At 43.3% G+C, this 18,293-nt stretch overlaps 3 protein-coding genes across 39 annotated transcripts in view; 1 reads left to right on the top strand and 2 right to left on the bottom strand.

Moving 5' to 3' along the window:
- Positions 1-1,031: 1,031 nt before the first annotated feature.
- CFAP141 (cilia and flagella associated protein 141) lies at positions 1,032-5,412 on the bottom strand. Its single transcript, XM_037500398.2, has 4 exons — positions 5,250-5,412; positions 4,868-4,908; positions 2,386-2,515; positions 1,032-1,495 (listed from the first exon to the last, which is right to left on the bottom strand). Exons 1-4 carry the CDS (start codon positions 5,280-5,282, stop codon positions 1,394-1,396), a joined length of 306 nt encoding a protein of 101 aa, XP_037356295.1. The 5' UTR covers positions 5,283-5,412; the 3' UTR covers positions 1,032-1,393.
- Positions 5,413-5,688: 276 nt separating this feature from the next.
- On the bottom strand, positions 5,689-16,632 carry CUNH1orf43 (chromosome unknown C1orf43 homolog). Of its 4 annotated transcripts, none has more exons than XM_054691609.1 (7): positions 16,501-16,632; positions 14,576-14,677; positions 9,998-10,115; positions 9,731-9,784; positions 8,953-9,119; positions 8,811-8,869; positions 5,689-6,628 (listed from the first exon to the last, which is right to left on the bottom strand). In XM_054691609.1, the coding sequence occupies exons 2-7, from the start codon at positions 14,636-14,638 to the stop codon at positions 6,433-6,435; spliced, it is 657 nt and encodes a 218-aa protein (XP_054547584.1). In that variant the 5' UTR covers positions 14,639-14,677; positions 16,501-16,632; the 3' UTR covers positions 5,689-6,432. The 4 variants fall into 4 exon arrangements, with proteins under 4 accessions (XP_054547584.1, XP_037356294.1, XP_037356293.1 ...); XM_037500397.2 differs by lacking the exon at positions 16,501-16,632 and adding an exon at positions 15,385-15,480; XM_037500396.2 differs by lacking the exon at positions 16,501-16,632 and adding an exon at positions 15,058-15,353 and having other exon boundaries at positions 8,953-9,047.
- Positions 14,892-18,293, top strand: part of UBAP2L (ubiquitin associated protein 2 like) — a 44,852-nt gene continuing 41,450 nt past the window's right edge. For 17 of the 34 annotated variants that reach the window (XM_054691607.1, XM_037500380.2, XM_054691605.1 and 14 more), the window contains exon 1: positions 15,627-15,682. The gene's annotated coding sequence lies outside the window, so the exon portion shown is untranslated. The other 17 variants (XM_037500384.2, XM_054691606.1, XM_037500381.2 and 14 more) reach the window with 7 other exon arrangements.

The following is an 18,293-nucleotide window of genomic DNA, read 5'->3' as shown; positions in this document are numbered from 1 at the left end:
CCTGCATGGTGCAGACCTCTCTTGTCTTGCCTGCTACTCCCCTTAGCAGTGTATTTCAGTCAGTTTGTCTGTTCTGTTCCCCACTCTGTCTCTGGTGAATCCTCTCACCCCTCAGCACCTCTGGCCTGTATACCAGCTCTTATATGCATAAATAAATAAATCTTAAAAAAAAAAAAAAAGAAGTGACGATCGGCTTTGAACCCATGCCGGAGTCCAGAACCTGTGCTCTTCTTTTTATATTCTTTGCCTCTCCATAGTCCTCACCAGGGGTATATATGTAGGGAGAGCAGGAAGAAGCAGGTGTGACTGCTGAGATGAAAAATGTATATTGAAGGCTGGATGGCGACAGACTTGGGATGGGGGAAGAAAGGGTATGAATTTTGCAGTGGAGATACAGCCACATGGAACTGAGGGCAGGAAAAGATCAGTGAGGTTGCAGATGGTAAGGTGAGAGAACAGGAAAAAGAATGTATAATGGTGATTACATCAGAGGGTGATGTTGTGTTCTTGCAACTGTTACTGGCTGCAAAATGGATGTCTCTCTTGCTTGGGAAGTCATGTGCAGGTAAAGTGGATCTTACAAGATTTTCTGCATATCAGAAATGCCTATCAGTATTTTTCAGATTTTTGAATGCCTTTAGGTTGAACAAAAGTTGGAATTTTTTCAATCCCCCATAAATTCCACCTGCTCTAAAATCAACTTGATGTTTGAGTTTGGAACATTCATTTTGCAGAGGAGGGAATTTAGCCTCTAGAGGAAAGAGACTTGTCCATGGTTTCACAGTAACTGGCACTTTCAAAATGTAAAATCCACGCCTCCTGATACTCAAACACCACAGTGCCTCTGCATTAATAGTCACATTCAGAGCTACTTGTGCAAGTATACGGAAAAGATCAGTGGAAGTGAGTTCTGAGAGGTGGTGAGCAACATCCAGTTATGTTAAGATTATGATATCTTAAACTACGTTAAGATTATGGCAGCTGCGAAAAAGAACTTTCCAAACAAATCAAGATTTGGGGCTGAAAGGATGAGCCCGTGGTATAAGTTTGAACTTTTATGAGCTAGTTTTATTCATTTGTTAAACCAAACCAGGGTTCTCTACTCTCACATTAATCACCTCTCCACCACACCCCCTGCTCCCCCAATACATCCACGGTGTATCTCATTCTGACCACAAGGCGTCACTCTTGCTTTTACTATTGTTGCATAGATTGTTTCCCAAAAGCACCAGGAGCAGATATAAAAAAGCGGCAAGTGGGAGCATGTTCTTTAGTGCTGGGCAGAAACCTAGGTTTAGGTGTCTTTGGGGGAAGGAAGTTCGAAGTGGTAGAGGTTCAAGAAGACTAGTTTAGCAGGCATGGTGAGAATGGAAGGACAGTATTCCAGAGGCCATCAGAGTCTCTCCACATAAAAAGCTTTGCCCATCTGATGCAATTCTTTCTGGTACTGCCGATTCTCCTTTTCAAACAGCTGGTGCAGGGCAGCCTGACGAACCTGGTGGGGAGGGCAGTATACAGTATGATGTTTGCCCACTGTTTGGTCCTTACCATCCACACCCCCTAACTCTCCCTGGATGCTTTCCCATCACTCTTTCTCTTGGACCTGGATTTAGCTGAACCATGGCTAATAGTTTAGAAGCTGAACTATTGGATAGGACGCCTACATGGCTTTTCCCCATGATGTTCAGTAAATGAAAATTTGCTGAAAACATACCATAGACTAGGAACTCTACTAGACACTTGGGATACAATGGTGGTGATGTGACAGCAATTGGGGATGCCAGGGAGAGAGAGAAGTTCTGAGAGGCAGTGCACTAAGAGGCAGTTTTGAGTTTTACCAAGAGGTGCACTAAGAGGCAGTTTTGAGTTTTACCAAGAGGTGCAAGAACTAGAACACATTTTACAATGTTGAAATATGCCATGTGCTTCTGGATGCAAAGAATCACTTAATGAAAAACAGCATCAGCATTTGGAGTTAAAGAACTCTTGCTCTGGGGCCTCCCTAGTGGTGTAAGGGTTAAGTCTTAGTGCTACCATGCTGTATGGCTGGAGTTCCATCCTGGGACCAGGAAGCTAACCCACATGGCACAGAAGACCTCTCCTGTCTCGCCCACTGTTCCCTTCAGCAGTGTATTTCAGTAGATCTGCCTGTTCTGCTCCCCACTCTGTCTCTGGTGAAACCTCTCACACCTCTGGCCTACACCCCAGTTCTTCTATGCATAAATAAATCTTAAAAAAAAAAAGGAGCTGTTGCTTTGGTGTGATGGTAAAAACCTCAGAGGCATGTGAGATAGGTGAGTAATGGCAGAGACTAAGAGCCTGGGAATGCCAGGGGCTCGGGCACAGGCATGGTGGAGACATCAGATTGCCCTTGCTAGAACTCACCAGCAGGAGTTGTTTGTTGGCCAGTGCCACCTCTTGTTTCATGGTATGCTGCATCCTTAGGATGGCATATAGGTTTCTCCTCTGGTTTAACATCATCTGCCACAGACACCGAGTATGTAAAATTTGCCACCTGCCCCAGGTATAGAGATAAGGGTTGAATGGGTTGGTTAGGAGAAGAGACAAAACCCCATCAGTGATGCTGTTTCATCACTAAAACCTTTATGACAGTGTCAGACTACAAAGTCTTTGAAGGGTAACAAATTAATTTAGAACCTAGTATCTATTAAATATGTCATTTAATCATCATAAAACCATGTGTCATAAATGCTAATTTTTACATCATACAGACAAAGAAATGGGAAGTTTAGGTGAGTTGCCCCAGGTCACTCTTGGTGGCAGACTTAGGTATCAAACCTAGTCTAAGGATGAATCCCTTCCATAGTATCAGTGATTCTTAATCCTGGCTAAACACATTCCAGAATCATTCACTACATTTTGATACATGAAATGATATGTGTGTGTATATATCTATACATGCATATGAGTACATCAGTATCCTGTGCTCAGATAACCTGTGTTGACCTTTCATGGAAAACAAATTTTTTACATGACTAGAAAATTATATCCATATAGAAATGTATTGAGTTAAAAGTGAAAGCTTCAAGGGCCTCCCTGGTGGCGCAGGGGTTAAAGTCTCAGTGCCATCAAGCTATCACCAGCCACTGCAGCATGAGTTCAATCCCCGCCCAGGGAGTTAACCCACATATGGCACAGCAGACCTCTCCTGTTTCCGCCCACTTCTGCTCTCAGCAGCGTGTTTCAGTAAATCCACCTGCTCTGCTCCCCACTCTGTCTTGGGGAATCCTTTCAATCCCCGCACCTCTGGCCTCCACCCCAGTTCATGTTTGCATAAATAAAAATAAATCTTAAAAAAAGTGAAAGCTGGGCCTCCCAGGTGGCACACAGGTTTAAGCACAGCACTATGAGGCGATCCACAGCCTCTGCAGCATGGGTTCGATTCCTGGCCGGCTGGGAAGCAGCCCACATGGCAAGCAGACCTCTCCTGTCTCACCCGCTGCTTCTCTCAGCAGTGTGTTTCAGTCAGTCTGCCTGTTCTGTTCCCCATTCTGTCTCTGGTGAATCCTCTCACCCCCTGCACCTCTGACCTGTACCCCAGCTCTTATATGCATAAACAAATCTTTAAAAAGATAAATAAGAAAAAAAAATGAAAGCTTCATTCTTCTTTCTCCGTCACCACAGTTATAATTTTTGTGTCTTTCCAGGAAATTTTTCCTATCATATATCAGTAAGTATATACATATACATGTATATATACCTTTTTTTTTTTTAGATTTATTTATTTATTTATACAAGCACTGGGTACAGTCAGAAGTGCGGGAGGGTGAGAGAATTCACCGAGCCAGAGCGGGGAGCAGAGCAGGCAGAAGGACTGAAGTACACTGCTGAGGGGAGCAGCGGGCGGCAGGAGAGGTCTGCGCACCATGTGGGACCCTCCTCCGGTGGCCAGGGAGCAGCCGGGGATCGAACCAGCACTGCAGAGGCTGCGGGCAGCTTCGCAACCCAGCGCTCAACTGCTGCGCCACCGGGGAGGCCCCTACATGTATATATATTTTTAATATGAAACCATTCATTTACATCAGCAGTATCACCAACTTGGATGGTTCATATAAGCACAGAGAGATTTGCTTTGTTCTGTTTAAAGGTTACCTAGTATTTCTGTATCACCCATCATTTAACCAGCTGAGTTGTTTCTAGCTTTTGAAATTTTGTAAACAATACTATCATGAACATTCTCGTATATTCTAGTGCTTTTGAAGGTATATTATGTAAGGTAAATGCCTAGAGGTAGAGTAGCCTGTTCAAAGGATATGTAAATTTTAAATATTTATAGACCTCATCAAGTTGCCTTTGTAAAAATGCTGTATCCCAATATTGCTTGACTCCTACCAAAATTCTATGCATTCTTGTTATCTCATATCCTTGTTAGCTCTGGACAACCTGTGAAACTTTAAAATAAAGACATTACTTACCCAGTCCCAGAACACTCTAGTCAGAATCTTCTGGCTTAAAATCTGAGTATGTTTTAACAAGCTTCCCAGGTGAAGGAGATACAAAGTAAAATTGCTTGAGTCTTCTCATTCATTCAATAAATGTTTATTGTACACTTACCACATGATTAGTACAATGCTAGGCAACAAATGCTTGAATTCTAAAAAGGAAAGCGACAAAATACTAGCTCCAATTTCCTCTCAGAGAATAGGAGGCAAGAGCCAATGAAAACTACTGTATACGTAGCCTGACCTAGCACGCACTGGGCTGGTCTCTGTTTCTTGCCCCTTCTTCACATTTTCTTTCCTAATGAGCTCCTAACAAGACACAGCAGAGTTGAGAAGTGGCTCCAGGACAGAGGGTGAAAAGGCCATGGTGAAGGGTCAGGGATGCAGATAGGAGCAGAGATTACCTGTCAATCATCTTCTTAAGTCCCAGGGTCCTTTGTAATCCCTGCAAGAAAAGGGAGCTCTGTTGATCTCCCTTGATCTTCAATTCCTTATCCCAGTAGCCAGTGCTAGTGCAAGATACAGAGGTCTTTCTCTTTTGAGTAAGTAATTTCCTAGAGGCTGTGGGGAGAAAGCTCTACTCCTTTTAAGATTAATCAGAAACACGCAAGGGTTGGTATGGAACAAGTATTTGAATACCTATGTGCCAGACAGTCTCTCATTTCTGTTAATATCCTGTTACATCGAGGGCCTCTCTCAGGGAACAGTTTACTCTGGTAAATTGATCTGGAAACCTCATCATGGGAAATTCCTCCAACCCAGCTGCCTCCTTCCAAATCTGCATACCTCTTCATCTTTTGACATCTTTTCCACAGACATGTCTACAGACTTGCTTGATATGACTCTCAGAGATTGAGCAGGCTCTCCTTTCTGTTTAGTTCAGTCACTGAGGCTTTAGTAGTCATAGCAACATTTACGCTTCCAACAATGACCATAGGTCTAGGAGTTGATTGGTCACTTGGCCTGTTGCCCTGGAGACCGGAAGGGAATCCTGGCTCTCCAGTCTTCTATTCAGGACATAGGCAAGTCTATGAGCAAGGACCACACTCCCAATTTCAGACTGTCTTCTGTTAAGAGTCTCAAGAAGTATCTGTACGGTCCTAGGTTCAGAGTATCCACAATCCTACTAATTCTCTGGAGGAAAATTCTCATGATCTACCATGTTAGGCAAGTGCAAACACCATTTATCATGTTTTGTTTTTTTATTAAAAGGCAAATGTGAAAGGATGAGTCATAAGCTTTATTTCTTCATTGTTCATTTTATTAAATAATTTATAAAGTCAGACCAGTACATTGATTCGACCGTTCCTTCACACTGGCCCACAGCATCCTCAACAAACAAGGGGGTTGGGATTATGCCAGGTATACAAAATATTCCCTCTTCAATGTATTCATAACAGTAGGGGATTAAAAGTGGAAGGGCAGAAACTTGTAGATCAGAGAAATTGTGTTACTGTTTCAAAACAACCTGGTTTACTGGGGTCAGTTGTTCCACATTCCAACCAGGGCCTCACATACCTCCTCATCGCCCTACCAGTTTCTGTCCCAAACCCAAATTCCCATTCAACTGGATACAAAGCAGTATGTACAGAAGACACCAAGCCCCCTTATCCCAACTCTCACCTTTGGGATTACTTATATTGACAGATCAGAAAAGGGCAGTTGAATTATGATCAAAATCAAGTGAAATCATTAAATAAAAGAACAATTATGACAATATAATTGACAGAACAGTAAGAAAAACACCTGAATTTAATTCCAGAAAAAACTGCTACCAGGGGAAAATAAAGTCATAACCGAGGTTTTGAGACTGGCCATAAGAAAGGGTTGGAGAACTATTCTCTAAGAGCTCTGGACACAGAGCTTCAGCTGATCCAGTCTGGGTGTCTGGGCCAGATGACCTGGGATTGCCCAGCAAGCACACTGTTATCTGTCTGGCTCTATCAACAGCAAGAGTCCTTCAGCTTCATCACAGAGTACTCTCCAATGTGTTATAGTTGTCCTTAAAGCTCTTCAATTCAAGGAAGTGCTTGGCACGTTTACTCTTCTGACTGGAGGGGAGGTATGTCACCTGAATGGTTGTTGGAGAGACTTCAGGAGACTGGGTTAGGTCTTTGGCTGCTGACTGGTGTTGTCGCTGAGAGCTCCCACTTCGTGCTTTGACCCTGAGGAACAAAGAGAAGGCAGGTCGTGGACAGAATGAGGAGTAATGGAAGAGTTCAATTCAGGGCTTATCCATCCCATAAATGCAGCTGTAACCACAGTCTCCATCTTATTTTATAAACTAGTTACTAAAATCCTATCTGGTAGTTTAGAAATAGCAGAGAAACCAATTTTCCCACGAGTCTCTGTCTTTGGCTTAACGGGTTCTTCATCTCACTATGCTTAAAGAAAATTTTAAACCCTGCTGATTCACCTAATGTGCGTGTGCGGCTAATGTACTCCCAGTCCAAAGAAAGTGACTTCAAAATGGGATACCAAAAAATAATAAAGTGCTAGTGAACACTTACCATGTTAGGACATTAAAGTTGGTGCTATACCAACATCCCTACATGGTGCTATCATCCCTGTTTGCAAGTTAGGAAATGGAGGGTCCAATAAGTAACTTGCCTAGGTCTCAAAGCTAGCTAGTGACAAAGAGCTGAGAGTCAAACCTAAGTTTGTCAGATATCAGAGTCTATTTTCTTTTTATTATATACACTGACACTTTTTAGAAACTAAAGAAGCTGAATTTTTAAAAAATTGTGGTAATACGGGGCTTCCCTGGTGGCGCAAGGAGTTAAGTGTCAGCACTATGAAACTACCCATAACTACTGCAGCCCTCACCGGGAAGGCGACCCACATGGTGCAACGGACCTCTCTCTGTCTCACCCGCTGCTCCCCTCAGCAGTGTATTTCAGCCAATCCACCTGTTCTGCTCCCCACTCTGTCTCTGGTGAATCCTCTCACCCTTCATTCCCCGGACCTCTGGCCTGTACCCAGTTCTTGTATGCATAAATAAATAAATCTTAAAAAATTTGTGGTAATATATACATTATGTGGCCCATCATAACTATTTCTATTTGTATACAATTTAGTGTTACATTCATATTGTTGTGCAACCAATCTCCAGATTTCTTTTCATCTTGCAAAACACCTTATCAGACAATTCCCTAGTTTCCATTCTCTCCAGTCCCTGGCAGCCAAAGTTCCACTTGAATTCTCTATGAATTGACAATTATAGGTACCTCATAGAAGTGGAATTATATAGTATTTTGTCTTTCAAAGAAACTGAATTTTAAGCAGGCTTCCTGCCTGACTTCCAAATAACCTTTTCCATCCTATTTTTATTTTCATTACCACGCTAAGTTTTTTTACTAGCACCTTTTATCTGTAGTAGTAAGTAAAAAGTACTTTATTTTTAGGGACAGAGAGAAGACAGAACAGGCATGGCCCTTATATATTGAGAAACAATGATTAGCAACAGAAAACAGATGTATTCTTTCAATGGCTGCTAATTTTTTAGTCTAGATTGGTTTTCCTTTGCCACCCTTTCATTTTAACATAAGCATAAACAACTTAACTATTATATTAGTACTTATTTAAAACATTTTCAGACAAAACAATTATCTTCTATAACAGACAGCTGATTCTTCAGTGACACTTTTGCTTCAGAGTTAGTTATCAATGCTTTAAAGTGGCAATACAAATGGGTGGCTAGTAATTCTTACTTTTATCAAATCAAACACAAAAGGAGGACACTAGAACCCTGAAGTGATGAGATCTCAGTGAGCTGAAAAACCATGCCTTTTATTGGTGTAATAGGTTACACTAATTCTGACATTCTACTGAGCTGGAACAAAAAATAGATAACAAGAAAAAGTGCACAAAAATAGAAGGTTCTCTTATTAGCTTGTAGAATAGCAACTTCTTTCTAATGTGAGCAAGAGGCAGTTCTAATAGCCTGGGACCTGACAATTCTTTTTTTTTTTTTTTTAATTTATGCAAACAAGAACTGGGGTATAGGCCAGAGGTGTGAGGGGGTAAGAGAATTCACCAGAGACAAAGTAGGGAGCAGAACAGGCAGAGCTAGTGAAATATACTGCTGAGGGGAGCAGCAGGCGAAACAGGAGAGGTCTGCTGCACCATGTGGGTTAGCTCCCTGGCCAGGGATGGAACTCATACTGCAGTGGCAGGTGATAGCTTGAAAGCGCTGAGACTTTAACCCCTGCACACCAGGGAGGCCCAGGACCTGACAATTCTTATGGATTTTGTTATTGTTTTATGAAGGTCATCTTATTATGGGAAAGGAACAGCACTACTGTATTTTCCAACCAACCCCTTTGACATGGTCCCCTCCAAACTCACACTGTGGCCAGCTCACTCAGGGCCTCCTGATAGCGCAGGTACTCATTCTGGCCGAAAACCTGAGGAAAAAGGAAGAGTGAAGTTAACTCAGTGTAAAGTGTTCCATTAGATCCTTGAAGGAAAAACCTGTCATTCAGCTTACCCCAGTCCCATAGCGAGCTGTCTCATAGCCATCCAGCAGGGTATCAATGAGGGCCTTGCGCACACCCTTGAAAGGAGTACTAGTGTTTCGAAGATCTAGCAAATAGGAGCGGAAATTCTTGCCCATTAAGGAACGGGGATGCCGGCCTTCAGCATGAAATGGGATCTCTGAGGAGATAATAGCAAAAGATACCCCTTCTCCCAGTCTTTAAGCTTTCCAGTTAATTTCCAATGAGTGAAATGGAGGGAAACTCTAATAGCATGGAAGAGACCAGAGGTACAGAGCTGTGTCTGAATGGTCATTTGGTGGTGGCAACACAACTGTAAGCTACACCAACCATACATAATAGTGCCATCATCCCATTTACCCTTCTGCTTAACTATTATGGCTTTCAGATATAAACCATTATTTTGGTAGAAGCAGAACATATATGTAAATGGTTATAGAATGGGAAAAAATTTAAGAACCAATTCTCTTTAGCGTCATGAAAAAGCAGATGCTGCCTGTTTTTTTTGGATTAACAAGCACATTACCACCGTTTAGCTCATGAAACTATAAGCTTAAAGAGAACAATATACAAATCCAGACTCTCTGGAGAATAAGTTGTCTACATCACTGACTTCAGTAAGAGTAACCCACAACTCTTAAAACTAGAAAATTCTTACTAGTCAGGGATGTTCAGAAAGGACAAAGACTAACACATATAAAGTGGGTTCTTCCTTCTCTTCCCCAAGTGAGCATTCAGAACCCTGCATGGATCCTGCTTAGTAGCCCTTACCAGAAGCACGGATGGCATCTAGAGCTTTCATCCTGTAGAGATAGTTGTAGCAATCTGTTGAGAAAGAGACTGTTCTTAGGCATAACACTCAAAGATTGTCCAGCAAGTTAATAAACTGCCTCCCCATATGTGACATACTAGCCAGCTACACAGGAAACACAATGCTGTTGGTTTTGCTAGCAGCTATGTTGACAAGTCTGAGAGCAAAAGGAATTTTTAACTTGTGGGATTCCTCACTGAAGTATCCTCTAAGAGCCTGCCACATACTCTGATTTCCTTGGGTTTCCAGTTGTAGTAGTCTTGTATCATCATCTGCAAGAAGCTGAGGTTCATACTTGATATCTTGAACTCTGGATAGTCGGATATCAATCTCCTCTTTCAAGTCCTGTTCATATAAAGAAAATAAACAATAATTTACCCTATACCCGTTCCCCTTCAATCTGTAAATGGGGCACAGCAAGCGAACAACTACAATAAACAGAATAAGATATTTATTTGACTAATAAAATTTCCAGATAAGACTCAATAACTTACAGTGTTGGGTTTTCTAAGAACCTCTCTCAGCTAAAACCTTTTAACCTGCCAGAATTCCTACAGCATCTACATTATTTCTATCAATTGGCTTTAGAAAATCTTGTTTTATTAAAAAGAACTTCCTGGGCTAGGAAAAAATTATAGCAACTGAAGTCATTATCAATGCTAAAAATCTGTAAGGTCTGTATGTGGTTACAATAGTTTGGGGACTACTGTAACCTAAAGGAATGTGGAACTTCCAAAAGCTTTCTTCTAGGGCATGTTTACAATTTTTTAAAAAAAGATTTATTTATCTGGGCCTTTCTGGTGGTGCAAGGGGTTAAGCACTGCACTATGAAGCAATCTGCAGTCTCTGCAGTAAAAGTTCAATTCCTGGCCGGCCAGGTTGCAACCCACATGGTGCAGCAGACTTCTCCTGTTGCACCCGCTGCTCCCCTCAGCAGTGTGTTTCAGTCAGTCTGCCTGTTCTGTTCCCCACTCTGTCTCTGGTGAATCCTCTCACCCCCAGCATCTCTAGCCTGTGCCCCAGCTCTTGTATGCATAGATAAATAAATCTTAAAAAAAAAATTATTTATCTATGCATACAAGAATTAGGATGTAGGCAAGAGGTCTGGGGGGTGAGAGGGTTCACCAGAGACAGAGTGGGGAGCAGAACAGGCAGATCTACTGAAATACACTGCTAAGGGGAGTAGCAGGCAACACAGGAAAGGTCTGCTGTGCCATGTGGGTTAGGTCCCTAGCAGGGGATCAAACTCATGCTGCAGTGGCTGGTGATAACTTGATAGCACTGAGACTTTAACCCCTGCACCACCAGGGGGGCCCAGGCGTATTTCATTTTTGAAGGAGGTTATTCACATTCATGACATACAATTCAGAAAAGTACTAAAGACATCACCTCTCACTTATCCAGAGGTAACCGTTACTAAGTTTCAAATTCCCCTCTCTTAACAGGGTTGCCAGATTTCCAGCAATTTTTTTCTTGTAACTTTTTAAGAAACTTCCATTGTGAAATATATCATAGACAAAATACACATAACACATGTATACTTTAAGTATTTATAAAAATCATTACAATGTACACCTGTTAGCTGTACAGCTTATACACTGGAATATCACTATGACTTTGAAGTCTTGTGTGCCCAACTCTGAATGAATGCAGCCCTATCTTAATTTGTCAATAATCTTCTTACTTTTCCTGTTTTATCATGTGTCACTCTAAGGAAGATATTTGGCTTTGCCTGATTTTGAAGTTTAAACAAACAGAAAAATAGTGTTTGAATTCCTCTGCAACCTGTCTTTTAAAATTTTAAGTAAATTGAGGCTGAATTTAAATACAATAAAATTCATCCATTTTTAAGTGAGTAGATCAATTAGTTTTGACAAATATGCCCACTCAGCCACCAATCCAATCAAGACACGGAGCATTTCCATTATTCTGAAAAGCTCTTCATATGCCATTGTAGGCAATCTCCCCCCATCCTTGCCCCAGCGACAATGATGTGCTTTCTATCAATATAGTTCTGCTTATTTTAGAATTTCATTTAATGGACTCATATGGTAGACAGTCTTTTGCAAATGGCTTTCTGGCTTTTTTTTTTCATTCAATAGCTTTCTGGAGTCATTCAATTTGGTGGCTTACTTTTTTCATTCAGAAATATTTTGAAGTCATTTGTGTTCAGATATATTTATCTTGTTCATTTTCACTTTTCATATCAAATACATATATCCACTCTTATGAGAACATTTGAGACATTTGAACATTTGGATTGTTTCTTTTTTAAACTATTACAAGCAATGCTATGTATATTCTTGTACATGTCTCCTAGTACACATGACTAAAAATTAATTTCCTATGATAGGAGTGGGATTGCTGGGCTGTGGGTTAGATACATGTGCAACCTTACTAGATAACACCCAGCTATTTTCCACAGTGACTTTACTAAATTATACTTCTACCAGCAATAAATGAGAATTTAGATGATTCTTAAAAAATTTTTAAAAATTTATTTATTTATGCATACAAGAGCTGTGGTACAGGCCAGAGGTGTGGGAGGCAAGAGGATTCACCAGAGACAGAATGGGGAACAGAACAAGCAGATTGACCGAAGTACATTGCTGAGGGCAGCAGCGGGCCAGCCAGGAGAGTTCTGCTGCGTCATGTGGGTTGCTCCCTGGCCGGCCAGGGATCGAACTCGTGCTGCAGAGGCTTTGGACTACTTCATAGGTTGTGTCTGAACCCCCTGCACCACCAGGGAGGCCCTAGATGATTTTTTTTTAAAGCCAAAAGAAATCCTGATCTCATGGGGGTTGAGGGTGGGTAAGTTTCCAAAAAGTCCAAATTTTGACTGGTTCATGATGTACAAGAAGCTAACCCTATACATATTCACCATGGAATATTACTCAGCATTCAAAAAAAGATAAACACATGCAATTTGCAGCAACATGGATGGCGCTGGAAGGGATCATGCTCAGCGAAATAAGCCAGAAAGAAAAAGAAAAATACTGGATGGTCTCCCTCATAGCAGGAATCTAGAAAACGTAAATAAGGGACCAGGAAAATGAATAACTATAACAAAGTGAAAATCAAAATCAACAAACAACTATGAACCAGAGACACTCTATGGGGGGTGGGGGGCGGGGAGGGATTGGGGTCAAAATAAGGGGGTTGTAATTGTATGGGGAATATAAAAATAAAATTTATTGAAAAAAAAAAAGGAGCCAACCCTATATCCCTCCTTTAAGGGAAGCAGCAGGCATCTGGAGAAGTGAGGGTATGTGGAAGGAGCACTGTTAAGGTTTTAGGTTATTATCTCCTCCTTGAGGTTTTCCAATACATCAGCAAATACTGGAGAGTTAATAGCACTGGTTAATGAAAAAAATTGGTTTAGGAATTGAGAGTATTACCAGCTCTCCAACTAACCTGTTTTTCATGCAACAAGGAATCATTAGGTCCCTATTTTTTTTATATATATAGGTCCTGGCTTCATAGTGGTGAACAAAACTGATGGTGCCTGCATGGTGTCATGCATCTGCAAGCTTATTACAGTCAAGTGGTAGAGAGAGCTAGTAAACAGACAAGTAAACAGGAAGGGAAATTCACAGTAAAACGCCATCTACAAAAACTCAGGGTACCGTGAAAAAAACAAAGCACCTACTTTAAAAATGGTAGTAAGCACTCCTCTTTGGGGGTAATGATATTGACGTTAAGATCTAAAAAAACAAATGATCTAGCCAGTGGGCCAGAGGATGATCATTCTAGGTACCGTAATAGCACATGTATAGGTAGAAAATTCAACCACTGTAGAAGGATGTTAGTGATTTGTGGGAAGAGTCATACAAAAGGAGGCTGGGTAGGGCAGTTTACAGCGAAGTAAAAAGAGAAGCAGGATGGTAGCAGAAGGGTATTAAGAGCTCAGATTTGGACATCTGATTTAAGATGCCTATAGAAATCTAAGTGGGAATATTAGGTAGGGAGTTGGACATAAAAGCTCAGGAAAGAGGCTTGGGGTAGAAATAAAATTTCATCAATAGATACTTAAAGTCATATAAAGGAAGACAACAAATTATTGAAAGAGAATATATAGACAAGGCCTCCCTGGTGACCCAAGGGTTAAAGTCTCAGCGCTACTGCCAGTCACTGTGACACAAGAGTTCCAACCCTGGCCAGGAACTTGACCCACATGGCACCCTCTCTTGTCTTACCTGCTGCTCCCCTCAGCAGTGTATTTCAGTGGATCTGTCTGTCTGTTTTGCTCCCCACTCTGTCTCTAGTGAATACTCTCACCCCACAACTCCCCGCACCTCTGGTCTATATATGCTCTCTTGTATGCATAGAGAAATAAAATAGGGACTATTGACTGATTCACTTTCTGTACATCTTTTCCTTAGGTTTCAATTTGCAGCATGAATTATGGGACTAGATGATTTATAGGGTCTCATAAAATTGAAAGTCTACAAAAACAACCCTTCTCATTTATTTGGGGCTAATTTTAACCACCCTCATCCCATCCTAAAACAAATGTTACAAAGAAAAAACACTGGGTAATTTAAAGCTGAGGCGGGAAACACCACACCAAAGATTGAGGCATTTTAACCCAAATCCTTCATTCTACCGATGCAAAACACCAAGTTCCCCTGTTATGTTTACTCGTATGCGATTGCAGGTAAGCCAAGACCCAAACTGACAAAGGTTGCTCAATCTACTAAGCACGTGGGTAACTCAACAAGGAAACACGGTAATTAATGTCATCTCTAAAGGTACAGAGCAGCTCATTCTGGGTCCTGAAGATCTGGAAAACCTTAGGAACCTACCTTGGGGGCATTGTGTCCCACAGGGACATGAGGTCCCCTTCGAGATTTCATTGCAAAGCGCATGATTTGCCTCTTCACAAAAATAAATAGCAGTACAAACACCTGTCCAAGAGATATGAAAAGAATCTTTAATGACCTTTTTTTTTTTTTAAGCATGCTTTCAAATTCCCAGATTCGGGCTTTCTTGATGCTTTGGGGTATCGCTTGAGGCAAAGCAGGAGTCTAACAGATGCGGTGGATATAAAAATGCCTGTTGCGGGAAGGCGTAGGGGTGGTCGGTGCTCCGGAGTTTAGAGGGAGGGTTCTCGGCCAGGGGCGGGGCGGTCCAAGTCTGTGACTTAGGCTCCCAAGTACTCCTGGGTAGGAGTCAAAGCCCAGAAAAAGCGCAGGTGAGTGGGTGGAGAGAAAAGACAGGGAACGGCCCAAGAGGGTCTCTACTGGGTCAGAGGCGACAGCAGGAAAGGGGAAGGGGATCTCCTCACCAGGCTCCCGTAGGCCATCACCAGCACGACATTCACCCCGGACAGCCAGTTACTGCTGGACGCCATGGCCTCCCCACCCCGCGCAGAACTGCTCCGGTTTGCCCCGCTGCCCTATCCCGTCAGCCCGGGCTCCGCCGACGCAACGGCGCCTGGGTTCCCTGAAGCTCCTCGGCCATTTCCTTACGGGGAAAGACCAAGGTAGACCCGGCCTGAAAACATGGCGGACGGGGGGGGGTGGGTCCTAGAAAGAAGAACGACGCCGTCCCGCTACCCCCAGCACGTGACCCTGGGCAGCTATAGCGTAGAGTGCGGAGACGCGGAACTTACGCCAGTAAGAGGAAGCGGAGGCCATCGTGTGTCACGTGGTGGAGGCGGGGCCGCCGAGGAGGGGGCGGGTGGACCCGCGGAGCTGGAATGAGGTGTCTCGTGGCGCGGCGGCGCGCGCACGTTTGCGTGCGCGTTCCTTTTCGCGTCACGTGCTGGGGAACGCAGGAAGGCAAGTGGGAGGGGGAAGGCGCGAGAGCGAGCGCGAGAGGGAAAAGGAGGGAGGGGGTGGGGAGGAGGGAACCTTATATCACGTGATAGGGGCGGCGCGGCCCGGGGTGTCAGTGTGGAGGAGACTGAGGTAAAGTTGGGAGCGCAGCGGCGTTGGCGGCGGCGGTGGCGGCAGCGGCAACGCGGCGGGGCCGGGTATTGTCCGCGGCCCCTTTAAATCCGCGATCCCCCTTTTACCCTCCCTCCTTTCTCCCCTACCTCCGCCGTATCCCCCTCCCTCGGTGGGCCCCCCCGCACCGTGTGTTCCCCTACTGTACACCCCCGTCCTGTTCGTGCGAGCCCTGGCTCCCCCCCTCCCCCTCCACCGAGTCGGCCGCTGGAGGTTTTGTTTATGGTTGGGTTCGCGGCCTAGTGGGCCGCGCCAGAGCCGGGGCCTCGATTTGGGAGCGTGGCCGGGGCGGGGCTTGGGCCAGTCGGAGGGGGGGGCCATGCGGCTGGAGCCTGAAGGGGGGGAGAGCGAGAAAGAGCGCGAGCGGGTGAGGCCTGGGCCCCGCCTGAGGTAGGGCCCACTCTCTCCCCTGGCCGGTGCCTGTGGCGAAGACGAGGGGCCTCCTCCCTTTACGATCCTCTGCGGGCCTCCTCTGATCCGGATCCGGCCTGGTTTGGGGGTGGAGGGGAGAAGGAGGGCGATGGGGTGGAGCTGCCCCGAACTCCCCCATGTGGCCCTCAGTTTGGAGTGCGGAGGATTAATTTGTTCCGGGTGGGAGGTAAGGAGGCGATTGGCCCGGTGAGCTCCGATGTGGCGCTGAGTGGGGCGAGCCTCCCATCCTCCACGCGTGGGCTTGCGTCCCCTCTCCGTTTCCAGCCTCTTTGTCAGCTCCTCTTATTACCCTTCCTTCTTTCTCACCGCCCCGGCTCTTAAAATATGTTTTTTGTATCTGACTTTACCTTCTTGTCCAGATAGTAGTTTTGGGAATCTCAATTATGTTATTTGGGAAGCTGGACATGGAGACCCCTATAGGGTGTATTCCGCCTGAGGGTCGTCACGAGAGCACTGGGGTGTTTGTTCACTCCTCTCATAATGGGGCAGGAATCCCAAAATGCTCTAGACCCTGCACCTTGTCGAGACAGTCCCTAAATTGTTTTGCAAACTGATGTCACAAACAGACTGCTTCTTTTCCACCGTTCTTGAAATGTAGCCACCTCTGGTGTAGGATGTTGTGAAAAGAAAACCTCCACAGTAACAGGCGTTTTGTTGTTACTCTATTTTCCTTTTGGCTTTTGACCCTCCCTGAATATTAGAGGGAGTATCCTTTTTTGTCTCCTCCCTCACCTTCCACCACCCATATTCTGCTTTGGGGATATCTGATGTGACTTGCTGGGAGGTGGTGAGGGTCAGTGACTATCAGCTTTACTGGAGAACTAAAACATTTTGGCTGTGTATGGGTTGTAAAACTGCACCATTGTCCTTAAAGATTAGACTATCACAGTGATTATTTCAGTCATGAATGGGAAGTGTTGCAGGCGTGTAAACTAATGATGAAAGGCCTAAGACTGTTTTTTGATTTTTATAGCCCTCCTTGCAAAATGTGTCCTAACTGGGAAGTACTCTTTTACAAATTAGATTCAAGTTGATGTGGGAATGGGGAGGATGAAGGGGTTATTTTCACACAGTGTCTAGGGAAATTCCTTGCTCTGTTAGAGGTAGCAAGCTTTACCCACCCAAGTCCAACCTCAGTTTCTGAATTGTTTCGCCAATTAATTAGATTGTAAGCTCCCTGAGGGCAGCACTAAGTCATTGTTTTTGTATTTCCTAAAGTACTGGACACACAGTAGATATTCAATAAATACTTGTTATTTATTTTTTTCTGTAAAATTTCTCTGGCTATTTTTTTAAGTAGCTGGTGTTCAAGGAAACCTGTATCTATTCCCACACCATTCCTTGGTCTCCAATACTTCTCACCTATTTTCTTTGAATGTTTTTATTTTCTAAGTAAGAGTACTTAAGATTTCTCATCTCCACTGTGATAACTCTGGATATGTGTTTCTACTTGTTACTAAAAGGCTGCTAATTTTGTGTCCCCTAGTGATCCATCCCAGTTCACTTACTTTAGACCTGTTGCTTGGTAGTGTTACTCTCTAGGTGGTAAAATGTTCTTAGTCACATATTTCAAAGCACTTGCAGGAGACAAATGGAAGTTAAGCAAGAATGATCGTGAAGATTTTTTTTCTCTTCTGAACAATGTGGTTTTCAGATGCTTTTTAAAATATATTTATGTTGACTGGTACAGTATATGTGGTCACACATATAACTAGTCATGCAATTTACATCTGCAGTGTATCATGCACACGAATTGAAATCGCATATAGACTAGAGAGCCAATATTTGTAAGTTAGAATGATCACTCCCATATTAGAAACTTCATCCTAGAACCAATTATTGAGCATAATTTTCCTGTAGTTATTTTCTTGTTGATTTGAACCCCAGGGTATTTGGTTAAACAACACTTTTGTTTTTGTAAATTAAGTGTTGAAATTTGACTGTAAAGCTAGCCTGGGAAAATAAACTACTGTGTAGCTAACAGCCCTCTACTAGCTTGAAATATTTACAACCTTTGTGCGCACGTGTGTGTAGGGGGAAGAGGTAATGGTTAAAAATTAGCACTGAAGTTGCCTTAAAACCTTTCTTGGTGATAGAGGATGTAGAAATCTTAATTTTTAACGATGACATTAAAAAATAA

The sequence above is a fragment of the Talpa occidentalis genome, unplaced genomic scaffold (genome assembly GCF_014898055.3).
Source record: "Talpa occidentalis isolate TD23 unplaced genomic scaffold, MPIMG_talOcc4v2.1 talOcc4.9, whole genome shotgun sequence".
Lineage (NCBI taxonomy): Eukaryota > Metazoa > Chordata > Mammalia > Eulipotyphla > Talpidae > Talpa > Talpa occidentalis.
This window is presented reverse-complemented; position numbering and strand designations above follow the sequence as displayed.

Bases quoted from the DNA above. Each gene is read 5' to 3' on its own strand.
- CUNH1orf43 (XM_037500395.2), bottom strand. From the start codon at position 15,123: ATGGCGTCCAGCAGTAACTGGCTGTCCGGGGTGAATGTCGTGCTGGTG. The intron at 14,678-15,057 runs GTGAGGAGATCC...TCTCTTGGACAG, and splicing joins TGATGGCCTACGGGAGCCTG to GTGTTTGTACTGCTATTTAT. The intron at 6,629-8,810 runs GTGAGTTTGGAG...TTTGTTCCTCAG, and splicing joins CTGAGTGAGCTGGCCACAGT to GGTCAAAGCACGAAGTGGGA.
- CFAP141 (XM_037500398.2), bottom strand. From the start codon at position 5,282: ATGTCTGTGGAAAAGATGTCAAAAGATGAAGAG. The intron at 2,516-4,867 runs GTAATCTCTGCT...TACCTGGGGCAG, and splicing joins CTTAAGAAGATGATTGACAG to GTGGCAAATTTTACATACTC. The intron at 1,496-2,385 runs GTGAGTTCTAGC...CCTCCCCACCAG, and splicing joins CCAACAAACAACTCCTGCTG to GTTCGTCAGGCTGCCCTGCA.